Consider the following 14,970-nt stretch of genomic DNA (forward strand, 5'->3'; position numbering starts at 1 on the left):
ATGTTTCCGCCTTCGGTTTTCGGGGTGTGACACCTCTCCCCTACATATTGGGGTCCTACACTTCCTCCCGTAGAGCATCTCGAAGGGAGGTCGATCTATGCTGATGTGGTAACTATTATTATACGAAAATTCCACTAACAGAAGATACGTATTACAACTACCACCGAAATCCAACACACATGCGCATAGCATGTCCTCGAGATTCTATATCATCCTTTCACTTTTTCCATCCGTATAAGGGTGGAAATTGGTGCTGAAGTGAAGACAAGTACCCATCTCGTCGTGAAACCACTTAATCTAGAAGTAAATCAAACATTTTGGTCGGACACCACCAGAACGGGAACCGCATGACGTGCCAAAACCTCGCGAATGTAGATCTCGGCTAGCTTATTGGCTGATATACTCTCCTGGATTGGGATAAAATGTTCACTCTTGGTTAATTGATCCACGATGACCCATATCGAATCTACTCCACGTGCGGTCTTGGGAAGGTTGGTGATGAAATCCATAGTGATATCTTCCCATTTCCATATTTGAATGTCTAATGGCTGCATCTTGTTGTGAGGCCTCTGGTGTTCGTCCATGACCTTCCTGTAGGCCAAGCACCGCTCCACGTACCATGCTACGTCCCTCTTCATCCAGGGCCACTAGTAATCAGGGCGAAGATCCCGATACATCTTCGTCGCCCCAGGATAGATAGAGAACCTCGACTTGTGGGCCTCATCCATCAGAACCTGTCATACTCCACCCCAGTACGGAACCCAGATCCTCCCATGCAGGGTCAGCAACCCACGGTTGTCATAATCAAAGGAGGTCGCAAGACCTATGATCCGCTCTCACGTTATGCACTCCTCCTTCAGGCCCTCGACCTGCACCTCCTGGATCTGCTCTAACAATCGATTAATCACCATCATCCTTAAACATATATCTTAAATTGGAGTTGCCACTTCCTTGTAGCTAAAAGCGTCGGCCACTACATTGGCCTTTCCTAGGTGATAAAGGATCTCACAATCGTAATCCTTCAACACATCTAGCCACCGGCGCTACCTCGTGTTCAGATTGGGATGATCTATGAGGTACTTAAAACTCTTTTGGTCCGTGTAAATGGTACAACGAACCTCGTAGAGGTGATGCCGCCAAATGTTGAGGGTGAACACTGATGGGTTTTACACAAAATAACATCCTATGTGCTCATGCAAACCCTAATGCTTGGATCTAGGCTTCTCTTTTGTAAATGCAATTCGTCCAAGACTTGCAAACCTTAGATCCAGTGAATATGATTTGAAATTTACGTACAAAATAGATCTATATGATTACCTCTTATTTGAAACTTGAATCAACTTGTCCTTGGAGCTTAGAGTCACAAATGTCACTTCTATAATGGCTTACAAACACCACAAGAAAGAGGATGATCCTGGAGAGAGGTTGGAGGCTATGAAATTCGGCTCTAGTACTCTTAGAAGAAGGGTTAGCCGATTTCTGAAGCCTAAGGGGTCTATTTATACTTGTGCTGCTTGGGTTTCATTCAAAACCCTAATTGGATAGCTTAGGCCTTAAGCAATCCATAGAACCTTCCAGAACAAAGGCCTTGGATGAAATTAGATGGGTTCATACCCTCAATTTCATCCCCCCCCCCCCTAATTCAAAAGGATTCTTAGCCCAAATCAACTATCACACAATTGACAGGTCAAGTCCCCTTTATTTAATTAATTTCTTTTAGTCACATAATTAATTCTTGTCTAATATTAATTAAACTATATCATTTCTCTTTTAATATATTATTCATATAACATATTAATAAATCATAATAGCCTCTTTATTCATAAATCATCCTATCATGTTGCTTTGGTGAAGGCAACCCAAAAGGACCATGCACAACCGGGTCAAGTACTTAACAAATATAGTTACGGGTTTAGACACTAATCCAACAAAACCATGGCCCCTCGCTCTAAATCATGTGTCGTATAGTTTTCCTCGTGAAGCTTCAACTTTTGGATTAATGTCTAAGTCCATAACTATATTTGGTATGCACTTGACCTGACCCGTCATGGTCCATTTGGGTTGCACTTCACTGACACAATTTATATGGATAGTCTTTTGAGAATAGTATATTTATGATTTATATTAATATATTGTGAGTTCTAATATATTAATATATAATCATATTATTTAATTAGTATTGATCAAGAATTAATTTACAATTAATTAAGTGATCAAAAGGAGCTTTAACCCATGGATCCTAGGAAATGAAAGGTCATGGATATTAGGGTTGAACCCTAATCCTCCACACTATATAAAGGGTCTTATGGTTCATGAAATTGGTGCTAGTAGCTAGTATGGATACACTAAAAAGGGCAATAACCAATTTCATAAGTGTGAGCCAAGTATCCATATTCTCTAAAGGTTTTCCAAGGTGTTTTGGTGATTTGTGATTCCACTTGAGGCTTCCACAATATTGGGGCTAAGCTCTTAAAGCTTGAAGACATCAAGCTACATCATAAGGTATGTCATCTAACTAGAACTTTGTAGTATAGGTGCTTCATAATATGCTAGTTAGGATGAAAACTTGGAATATTTAATATTTGCATGTATAATAGAGAAAACATAGATCCAAGGTTTATAGGGTTGCATGTACACCATAGGAGTGTGCGAATGCTCAAAACCCATCAGTGGTATCAGTGTCAGGTTTGTTTTCTTGTTATACTTGCAAAAATGGCTGAAAAATCGAATTTTGTTGTTGTCTGAACAGCAGACTCTCCGAGTCCATAAAGGGACTCGACGAGTCCATGCCTTAAAAGTGTTCAAAACAATCCAAATCATCGAGTTGGTTCATGCACTCGATGAGTTGGACCCCCTGACAACATATCTTCGAGTTTTGGTGCTGGAATTTGTCTAGAATCATTCTCTTAAACTGTTTTGGACTTATAAAAACTATTTTTTGATACGATAATGATTATGGTAAACCAATTTCAGAGTTGTTATCAACATTTCAAGTTTTATATGGTAAATTTTATGATTCTTGAAATTGTTGATATGCATGTTCGTAAACTTATGAGCTTAGATGATCATAGGAATTATTTGTAACCTTCAAGGTAGTTTAATTTTTGATCATTATGTGTTTTAATGGAGCCATAACTTGTCCTCGAGTTATGGATAACCAAAATTCACAAGTCATTAAATCCATTAAAAGAAAACAATGGTTACATAAGATGAAAATTCACTCATTTTAATAAGCCATTAACTCATAAGTTATGGGAAATGAAAAGTTTTGAAACTTTACAAAACTTGCCCTCAAGTTTTGGAACATGTAAGGTCATAATTAAAACTTTAGTTCCAATCCCTAGAATTTTAAAAGTTAAAATTCATCTCTTATACTTTATAATATTATAAGTTTAATAATATTTATATATGTATAAGAACAAAAGTCTTACCATTAGTAGGCCTCATTCACGAAGCCGGTCTATAGGGGGGTATAAGGTTACTGCCTATAAAATGGCAGTTTAATGGGTGCCCACTCTCACCCACCGCTTCCTTGACCGGTGGAGGGTCGTTAGCCGAACGGGTTGGACAAGGACTATAATTCTCCCTACATTAAAATTATTAATGATAAATACTAAGTAACTAAACATTTATAAATTTCCAATCTTAGTTACTTAGGAAAATGTGAATAAGGTGCTAATCCATGAAATTACACTTTGCACTTTGTTTAAGCCGTTAGTGGAGCGTGTCTGGTGAACCGGCACACTAACCTGGATTTAACAAGGTAGACAAAGGGTTACCTAATATTTATCATAGTATCGTTGGAGCGTGTGTGGTTAACCGGCACATCGATTGAGGGGTAAATCTTAAGGGTACCAAGTATATTTGCATGGTTACTTCATACCTTGTTTTGTGATCCTCGGCATGTTTTCAAAATGTTGGGTGTCATTGTCCTAAGGAAGTTAGCTATTGACTGGGTCTTTCAGTCACTTCCTGAGTCATATAGAAAGACTACTATGTGACAGGTCACGACATGACCCTAATGGATCTTTCTTATTTGCTTATTGCTGCTGAATCAGAAATGATTTGGTACAATAGTCAAGCAAATATGGATAGAAGGTCTATTTCTCAAACTTCCATGGACATGAACAATGGTAACATTGGAAATCCAGGAAAACTTTCTCTTCCCAATGGAAAGGGATCGACCTTAGTCAACTCGGTTGACCGGAAGGTAAAGAGAAAGTTTAAGACTGGAATAGCCTTTTGTACCATTCCCAAAGAGTCTATATGTTTTCATTATGAAGAAAAAGGGGCATTGGAATCGAAGTTGCCCACCCTAACTGAAAGGAAGCAAAATAAAAAATTTGACTCTACTTCAGGAAAGTCCACTATCTAACTCTATTAAGCTCCTAGTTGATGATTCTTAATACAAAATGTGACTCGGTTGCATTTTGATATTTAGTAGGATCAAGCAAAAAGGAAGGAAACTTAATGAAAGAGTATGCTGAATCTGATCGCGAAGATGGATTTTTATCGCTTGGTTGAAGATCGGATTCTCGAGCTACTTATTAGGAGTTATGATAGATTGCTAGGAAACATGTAACATAATAGTTTTCATTTCAAGTTACATTGTAAGGAACAAGTTTTTCCGCAATTTTGAAAAATAAATAAAAGGTTGTTTTACTTTATTTTATATCTCCTTACAGTGGCATTTATGAAAACTTGATGTTTGTATGTTTCTAGAAATATTGGAAATATGAGTTTAATTCTTTCATTTGTGGTAGTGTCTAAATTTACCAAATAAGGAAAGATTCTCATCACCCAAGTCTCAAGTGGACCGAAACTTGGAATCATGCAAGTTGTTTAGTATGACGAATGAGAATTTTCATTTTTGGAAAATTAAGACTAGTTCCTTGTTCACATGTATATGTGACTCAAGTAAAGGACTAAGGGATCAAGTACATATTCTTGTGTACAAGCAAAAGTCTACCACAAAAGATGGTAAGATGTGATGTTTTAGATAAAACAAAGACCAACTAAGGCCAATTATGTGAAGTGTTTGTCTTGATTAGAATCCACACTATATCTTGAATATTTGACAAGAAAGTCTTATAAGTCAAGAAGACGGTGGGAGTCTAAAAGATCCTGATAGAGTTTCATGTACTAATTAAGAATAAAACCTGTATTTTATCACTAGCACACAACTAGAGGTTTATAACCTATTGTGTTGACATTTCTGTGCCCATTCCAATTAAGTTGGCTAGAACATTTGAGTTCTACATGTTCTCAATTGTTTACATAACTACTTGGAAGCAATGGCAGGCCCTTGTGCTGCCAGGTGGCAGGAAGTTAAGATTACACAAGTTCGATCCATATGAGTTAGGATTTGTCACTAACCTAGTCTTGTGATTATGGTTTTGACAAATTCACGTGGATAAGAACACATACACCATAAAATCTAAGGGTCATAAGGTTTCTCTCCGATTCATGAAAAATGATGGTGAGGAAACACTTCCACCAAGTAGATTTTAAGTAGATAGCAATATTTGCATTCTCAAAGTCGTTAGTCGAGCACACTAACATGGACTTATGAGAAATAGCAATGTTCTAAACAATTAAGAATATGATTATGACATCGCTTTTCATAGTTCTGAAATTGTTTAGACACACATGTGATCTATCTAAGATAAGGTGTATGTTTTTGATAAAGTCTTATCAAAGCAATCTAGTATCTGAAATCTGAACTTTGGTAAGAAAGTCAATAAAGTGTTGATTTCTACAAGTCCAATAATTTCTAGATACATGTTAAAGCTAGTGGGAGCATAAGTGTTATGCTAATAATCATCATGTTAGTGGGAGCATGATAATTATGATAAGTATTGCAAGTTAGCAATGTTAATTATAGAAAACAAAAGTTTCAATTCGTGAGGTTACAGGGGTTGAAAAATTTGTTTTGCTATAATTAAGGGAGAGGAAATTATACTTCGTGTCAATTCTAAAAGGCTTCATTTTCAATTCTAAAAGGCTTAGATTGATATTTTAATCACCTTTAGTAAAGAATATATATATATGAATTTCATGTTGGATTGATTCAACTTAAGGAAATTCTATATATTGCGTTCTCAAAATTCGATTATGATTACGGCATCCCTTTTCATAGTCAAATTTTGAGAACATGGCAAACAAAAAATTATTATGGCAAAAGACTGGTCTAGAACCATGTCTTTATGTGAAACATCATGAATCGTGTCCCATTTACTTTGGGTACAAGGTCAATTACACGTGCTATAATATTTATTCTTTCTAAATTTTCCAAATGCCTTGGGGCATTAAGGAGGAAAATGTCTAGAATTGGATATGACTAAAGTGATTAAGCAATTGTCGAGGACAATCTAAGGTTTACCAAAGATTAGTTGCTCAAGGACAGTTGGAAGTATACTGTTAATATTGGAAGGACCATATTGACATAGTCTGAAAAGAGGCAAGTTGGAAGTATACTGTTAATATTGGAAGGACCATATTGACATAGTCTGAAAAGAGGCAACTCTTGTTCAGAAGTGGTAGTTAAAATGGGAATATAGAGTTGTCTTCATAGGTGGAAACAATCTATGTAAGGTTAAAGAAACTCAATGCAAGAATCATGTTCAAAGCAATGTGCTTTGAATTTGAGACATTGTTTCCATGAAATTGCTCTCCATTGGAATACTCAGTAATGATTGTTGCCACGTCTTTGTGGCTTTGTGCATAATCATTACAAGAGGAACAATGCATATAAGTTTAAAATCTAAACAAATTTCGATAAATGATAGGCATTTGGAATTCTTACATTTAAGACAAGGATTTGGGTGTGTGAAAAGAGAATCATTGAAATTATGTTCAATTGATCTAGTTCACAAAGAAAAGGATCATAGACAAACATAGAGTGATTACTTGGTGTATGGAAAAGCTATTGTTTAGAAAAACACAGTGTACATGCTTAGAGCATGGGAAAACTAGTCTTTTTAATTCAAGTATAAAGTTGATAAAACTGAAACAATGAATAATGAGTAATCAGTATGGTGATAAATAAAAGTGGTCTATTTATATTCATAGGGGTTGATACCATATTTGATTCATTTATTCTTGTGTTTCACTTTGCGTGTTTTGACTTCCATAATAACTAGGTTATTCTTCCAGAATGACTAAGTTATTCAAACCATCCACAGTCGGTCATATGTTGGAAGTAGATATGAATCAAGACTGTCATGGGCTGGATTGTAGAGGTCCAAGTTAGTGGATAAAGTTGTGCTACAACAGTCATGAGTGCTCATAAGTTCTGAGTATTGGATTCAACCTGCGCTCATTTGAATCACTTCATGGATTTTATCACGAGTGATCATGAGACGATAATATTGTATATTCTTCAAACCTAGAGATATGAGTTGTTACTATGAGTTGGTTATACATTGATTGCACGAAACCTCATTCGGTAACTCGATGTTATAAAACGTGCCTTTGTGTATGATTCAACAAGTAGTAGGACAAGCCATATGAGTCAAAGTTTATCCATTCCTATTACTTTTGGGATAAAAGCGATATTTATGGGCCCCTTGATGATTTAGCGATGACACATGTGAGTGCTTGGCCAAGCCAAGACTGATTTGATTTGTTCAATCAGTCAATCATCATCAATCCAAAATCAGGAAACAACAAATGGACTGAGAGAATGATTGATAATCCGTGATTCAATCCATATGATATCTATAATGGAGGATTATATGATCCCTTATCTAATTGACACGTCATTGACAAAGGTCAGAGTTCGTTGACAAGATCAGATTTCGAAAACGGCTTTAAGAGCTACGATTGCCAGTTAGTTTGTTAAGTCATACTCAATAATAGTTTTAGACTTATCCAAGTGGGAGACTATTAGATTAATGTCTAATTCCATAACTATATATAGTATGCACTTGACCCGACCCGGCATGGTCCATTTGGGTTGTACTTCACCGACACAATTTCTATGGATAGTCTGTTAAGAATAGTATATTTATGATTTATATTAATATATTATGAGTTCTAATATATTAATTGTCACACCCCAAAACTGGAACGGCGGAAACGTTCGGGGGTGGAGGACGTCATGTTTAGTATTACGAGACATGTATATGGTAAGCAAGTAATGAACAACCATTTCAATTAGAAAGAAAGTGTTTACAATGTATGTGTTCACAAAACATAGAAGTCATAAACAAATAACAAAACAAGACTTGAATCTGTAATGCTCCATCTTCTGAAGTCCACGCACGAGCACCTGTCTAATAGTCTCCTGAGAATACAAGTTAGTTGAAAGAGTTGATCAGCAATTAACCTGGTGAGTTCATAAGATGTTAGTGATGTGAGTAAGCTGGAAAATGTGATTGAAAATGTATATGCACAAGTGATGTCAGCTCTAAGTTCTTTTTTGAAATGTTCGCCCTGTTTCTCTAGAAAATCCTATATTTCCTACTTGAATGGAAGTTCTGTAAAACGATACTACAAGCCTTTCTATGCGTACTAAGTGGGCACAAGTTATATATACTTAGAGTAAATAAACAATCGATTGTGCGTATCTGCCTTAAACTCACAACCCAATGGGGAACAACAAGTAAGGCGGATAGCACACGTTCCATTGTTTGTTCGATCATTGTCATATATAACCCTGGTGTATTCACTTGTTACTCATGAAGTTATTTGTAATGGTTCCTTTATATCTACTGAAGACTTCTTTTAAGAAAACCTATATTTCTTATAGTAAAATAATGACTACGGTGACTACTTTTATAACAACTTTTTTTATACTGCTATATATAATCTGATATTGGGTAGAAAGTTAACTGGGTGAATCTGTCCTAAGCCCACAATCCAATGGGAACAAGATGTCGGGCGGAAAACACTCATTTAGCTATATGTTGGATATTAGTTTTATGTATAAACATGGTGTATAAACTAAGGTGTTATAGATTTTACTCACCTAAAGTCTCTAAAACTGTACTGGCTTAATAAAATGGATTAAGCCCTTTTCTGGAAAATCTCTAGTTTTGTATACCACAAAATACTGACTTTGATAAGTAAGTTTTGTACCAGAAAAACTGTGCGTTGACTCTATGTCCTATGACCTTATCCATACCTGGTACCCTTATGATGACTTAATGTATACTAAGCATAGATTTATATAGATTCGGGTAGATAATAGATTGGGTGACCTCGGTTCAAGCCCACATCCAACGGGAACAGGAATTGAAGCGAAGAGCACACATCCTACTAGTTGTCGAAATCTACTAGCATATATGTAACAGCCCGGAATTTCAGGTATTGTTATAATCATGTTTTTGGGGTGTTTTAAGAGGGGACTCGGCGAGTTGGAGCCAGACTCGCCGAGTAGGACCGCAGACTTGGTCGCGGATTCGCGACTGGACTCGACGAGTCCAGATATGGACTCGGCGAGTCTGCGCTGTTCAGCGAAAACCCTAGCCGTTCAGTTTTGGGACGTATAAAGGGGACTTATAGGCCGTCATTGTTCGTTTTAGCCTTCTGAGAAGAACCCTAATCCGATTGTGTGCATCTGGAGCAAGGTTGAAGACCATTGTTGAGTTGGAAGAGTTGTTGTGCAAGGAAGAGAAGGCTTGGTGAAGGGAACAACAAGAGAAGTCACGTTCTGAGGGTTGGGGACACAGAGAGAACACGTTATTCAGGTAATAAATCGAATTACATTCTTCCATGTTGATGTGTATATGGATTTAGGGTTTATGGAACCCTTTTTGTAGCTAGATTGAATGTTACCTTAGTCCCCAAACGATTGGAACCCTGTATTGGGACCTTTAGAGGTCCAGAATGTCCCATGCCTGAGCATTTCGGGAATCAATAGAGGTTTTGGATTGGAATCCTTATGCCTTAGGTCAAAATGTAAATTATAAGTCTTGGGGTGTAGCATGAGCACCTAAATGAAGACATTATGTGATGGACCAGTTTAGGAGGACCAGACCCATGAATGGTCGGAACAATTCTGACCTTAGGAAGCAGTTTGGTCGACTGCATGGCATGGACTCACCGAGTCCAATGAACAGACTCGGCGAGTAGCTTGGAGAATAACTGGGACTCGTCGAGCTGTTCTTCAGACTCGGCGAGTGGAGTCGGGGTGACCCCGCGATTCTTCCACGAGGAACTCGTCGAGTCAAGAGGGATACTCGACGAGTAGAAAGGGAACATCAGAAAATTGGTGAGGACGTCTAGACTCGCCGAGTCGCCATAGCACTCGCCGAGTCCGGTCAAGTTGACCGATGACCGTTGACCGTTGACCAGAGTTGACCAACATGTGATTTCTTAGGGTCAGTTGTCTTGAAAGATAAAAGTGTTAATAAGGGATATATGATATTATAGGGAGTCTGTAGCTCGGCGGATCGAGCACGAGTGATTTCGGGATTTGATAGGGTGGGAGGTTGATAAGATTATTGAAAAAGTTGAGTTTATTGGATAAGGAAAGCACCTTGGAGCAAATAATAAAACCGGTTCGAAGTGATTACATATTCGAGTATTGACGAGGAGATGTATCTAACGCAAAAGTGTTATCGGACTTGTAGTCACGAGAGTTTGGTGGGATATTTTGGTTGGAATCCATGGTTTTTGGATTATAAAACAATACAAATGTGTGTATGTAAATAGAAGAGAAGAACTGTGTGAAAAATATGGTTGTATGAAGTGGTATTTATAGGTAATAATTGAAAATTTAAAAAAAAAAAAAAAAAAACTTGCCATTAAACGGCTAGTCAACCGAGTCAAACACCTCTCACCCTCCTATTCGTCGTTGTTCTTCTTCGTAGCCATCACGACCCACCATGAACAACCTAGGTGGTATTTGTGCCTTGGACCACAAAACCCTCCGTTGAGGGTATTCCAAATAGCATAACATAAAATCTTTTATTTTGGATCGTGTTTGGACATGAATTTTTAGGAGTTTATAGTTTTTAGCTTTTAACAAAAACTCAAATTTAAACAAAATACTACGATAAGAAATACAAACTTGTAGCTTTGGTTTAAACAAAAAACCACAAATATAAAAACTTATACCATTTTAAAGTAAACTATCGAGTCTTTTTAATGCTCATATAACAAATAAAAGCTACAAGTTCCAACTAGCAGCTAGTTTTGCCAAATAACTTGAATTTTATAGATCATACAAATGACGATAATGGTAATTTTAGTAAATTTCAAAACACGATCTGTACTTACAACCAAGTAAATAAGTAAGATAAATATATATTCATTTTATCGTAAGCAAAAAAAAAAGTAAATAAATAAATAAATCTTCATTTACATCAAATCACGTCGAGTTTTGGTAATAAGATCACCAAATAAAATAAGCCTAATTAAAATGGCTCACCAAAAGAACAAAAAACACCTTGTTGGTGGCAAAGATTCATGAAATGAAAGAAGCTAAATTAAAATAAACTAGTTTTTAATGGAGTTTTATTCTAGTTTCGATCAAGTTCCGGCAAATCGGGCACAATTGAAGAGTTTCCCCGCACTCATGACATGTCTGTAAAGATTAAATATCATAAAATTAATAAAAATATTACAAATGGAAATGTTCACAAATTCAAAAAATACATTTAAAGTAAATTTAAAACCGAAGGAAAAAATATACCTGATGTCCACACCCCAAGGCCATGTCGTTGGTGTTAGTAAGGCAAATGGGACATAACTGCATAATCAGAATTAGAATCAGATAATAATACGAGGAAATGGCCTTGCGTTTCATAATAATTATAATTGTGTAAAAACTGACGTTTTTATGATTTGTAGATCTTGAAATGGATTCTGATATTAGAAGTTGACTAGTTTGACCATATACACGAGAAAAAGGAACCAACTCCAATGCTTTTGAGGTGTTGTATGAGGAGGAGGATGCCTGAGGGATTGGTAGAGGAAGGGCCGCCCTCCACGATGACATTCCTATGCGACTACTGCAAATTCAAAAAAAAAAAAAAAAATCACGTTCAAAAGATGACTAAGGGCATTTACATCTTTTACGCATATAAAAGATTAAGAACAAGTCCATCTTTTTATGTCGGACAAACATTACTACTTTTGAGTTTTGTCCTGTTGACATGAATCTCAGCTCATTCTCAGTCGAGTACATGCCAAAAGCTCTTGTCTTGTCAAATACTGTGTAACTAACGCTGTGTTTGGCGTACAACAGCTAGTTGATAAGCTAACTTATATTTAAAGATTTTTTAGGTTGTGTAGCGTAAAAACTCATTTATAAGCTTAATTTTTTAAAAAGCTACTTAGACTAGCTTTTTTCATGAGCTTTTTTAATAATTTCCAAATATACCCTTAATTAATTATAAAAATAAAATTTTTCTAAATACCCTTTTATGTAAATTTATATCTTCCAGCTACTTTTTACCAAACATCATCTTTTATCAGCTAGTACGCCAAACATAGCCTAACGGTCAGATGGAATGTCACCTACCGTAGTAAATTTAGTCTATCTTAATCCCAATGTATGTCAAACACAATACAACCTGTTCTGTCTTGTCCTGATCTGTGTGATAAGGAAGGAAGGTTACCCAAGTAAATTTAGTTCGATTGTTGCTTTATATTGAGAAGGGATTTCCATCAATGCGGAAAGAGCAAAATCCGTTTCTTTTCGGATTGAACTCGTGTCTTTTGACATGATCTCCATGAAATTCACAAACCAATATTCAAAAAAAAAAAAAAAAAATTTAGAAATGTATAATATAAAGAGGGATGACACCATGGAATTATATTGAAAGTAGCTTTAATTTTCACCTGGAAATTATCAAAGTCACGGTCAGGGATATTATCGTCAAATTCCTTCATCATGTCCCACGGCCCGTCTCCTACCCCAACTAATACAATAGAGAGTGGAAGCTTGCTGTCAAAAACAACAATGTATTATTATAACGAGGGTATAAATGTCAAAACACAATTTTTTTTTTAATGGATGAAGATAAATCACCTTGCTTTGACTATGGCATCTACAGTTTTCTGTTCTTGTAGACTCAATTGACCACTCTCAGTATCCACACTTCTTGTTACCTATAATTTAAATAATAGTATTAAAATAAGTGCTTATTTTATGATTTTAATCAAAATCAAAATTTTATTAGAAAGTATGATTAATATTGACCGAAATTACCAACCTGCCCATCAGCAATGATTAATAGGACATGGTATTGGCCCCCACTTTGTTCAACAATTGTCATAGCCTGTTCAATGACAGGGGCAAAAGATGTGGGGCCTACAGATTAAAAAAAAAAAAAAAAGTGTAATTTTATCAACAAAGAAGAATCGAAGATGACAAAGGATCAAATCAGATTAAGAACCTGAAAGCTTGAGATGAGGGATAATTTCTCTGTATCTACTCAAAACATCTTCAAATCCATTACAGAAACCATCTTCAGGATAAAAGCTGAAAACATCTTGATCATGTGTTGTTGCTGATAATTGAGAGCAAAAAAAAAAATTAACATATTTATAAAGAATGAAGACTAGATGAAATCGTGAAAGAAGTATATATACTATATATACCATCTCCAAATCCATAACATGGAATCAAGTTATCTTCATCAAAAGCTGCTAATGTCTTCCCGATGATGGATATGGCATGTTCATAGGGATTTAGACTATGATCTGCAGTATGATGTAGGCTTTTTCCATAGAAGGATTTTGAACCTATTTACATGATCCGATGTTAGCATGTTTAAAGTTTAATTCACTTCCATTGATGGAATTCAAGAAGCTTTAATTACCTGTCCATTCATTGCTCTTGGTGAAATCAATGCCGACAATGAGGTTAGAAGACTCGAGTCCTGCAAGTGTAAGAGCCTCTGTCACCTGTTGATGAAGTAAAAGTAAAATCCCTAATTCTAAGAATGATATGAAGAATTGTTTGTTAAGTATGAGAGAAATCGTAGGTGATCGATGTTTACCTGTTCCAAAGAGGTGTAACTATCGTCGATTTTTGAATATCTTTTGTCAAGCTTCTTCTTCTTATGTGGTCGAGGAGGAGATGCCGGAGGAGCAGTAGCAGGTGGCGGAAGAGCGAAATATGGTTGCGAAAGATAACCGCTGTACTGATTACCTGAAAACGATGACGAATGCTCACATCTCGCTCTTTTTTCCCTCGAATTCTTTCCTCCCATTGATTAATCGTTCAGATATTAAGAATGCAAATTGTGAATTGTTGGAAGGAAAAAAAACCCTCAATACCGAATTGTAAACCCTTATTTAAAGTGAAAGACTGAATCAGATAATGAGTACAATAAAACCTAATAAGGAGATCGAGAAAGCTTCAGAGGTGTTCGAGATTACGAAAACGTTTGAATTTGTTGTTTTACAGATAAACCTGAAACGGAAATTAAGTTTGTACCTATCTGGTTGCCGTAGAAATCGGTGAAAACCCGGGATTGGTACGTCTGAAGAGTTATCTCTTACACCGACAAGAAACGTAATCATCATCATTATCAGCATTTAAGAGTTGGAGTTAATCTGTTATTAACAGTTTTAGAAGAGAAGCTGAGGTGAATCAGTGAATCTACATGAATGATTCGTAGAAAGGTTGAGTGGATGGATACTGTGGATTCTTTGAAGCGTCACCATGTGCTGTTTTACAAATGATGTTGAAGAATTTGTTTGGACATCAATGGAAGATTTTGATTATGTTGGAAGAGTAATAGAACATTAGAACTCTTCTTTTGATTTGATAAGTGTTGGTTTACTTTGGAAGTGTTCGTTTCATTGAGTTTTATGCATGGAGTCCTCTGTCAACTCCAGTATGAAAGCCGTAGGACAACTATATCTAGAAGCAAAAAAGATAAAATAAGCCAAAAAGAGTTTGGTGCAATTTGTACTTATGAAAAAAAGGTTTTAGCTATAAATTTTTTTAATAAAAACCATTTACACTAATTAAAAAAGTGTGACAGGTAGACTTCATAAGATATTTTT

The 14,970-nt window shown here is 36.1% G+C and overlaps 1 protein-coding gene across 1 annotated transcript; it reads right to left on the reverse strand.

The window, feature by feature from the left end:
• Window positions 1–11,250: 11,250 nt before the first annotated feature.
• On the reverse strand, window positions 11,251–14,364 carry LOC111919040 (E3 ubiquitin-protein ligase RGLG2). The gene is made up of 11 exons (XM_052769448.1): window positions 13,956–14,364; window positions 13,776–13,860; window positions 13,555–13,698; window positions 13,350–13,463; window positions 13,167–13,264; window positions 12,983–13,062; window positions 12,793–12,898; window positions 12,570–12,679; window positions 11,783–11,960; window positions 11,642–11,698; window positions 11,251–11,533 (listed from the first exon to the last, which is right to left on the reverse strand). The coding sequence occupies exons 1-11, from the start codon at window positions 14,166–14,168 to the stop codon at window positions 11,453–11,455; spliced, it is 1,266 nt and encodes a 421-aa protein (XP_052625408.1). The 5' UTR covers window positions 14,169–14,364; the 3' UTR covers window positions 11,251–11,452.
• Window positions 14,365–14,970: the final 606 nt, after the last annotated feature.

This window comes from Lactuca sativa, chromosome 3 (assembly GCF_002870075.4).
Source record: "Lactuca sativa cultivar Salinas chromosome 3, Lsat_Salinas_v11, whole genome shotgun sequence".
Classification (NCBI taxonomy): domain Eukaryota; kingdom Viridiplantae; phylum Streptophyta; class Magnoliopsida; order Asterales; family Asteraceae; genus Lactuca; species Lactuca sativa.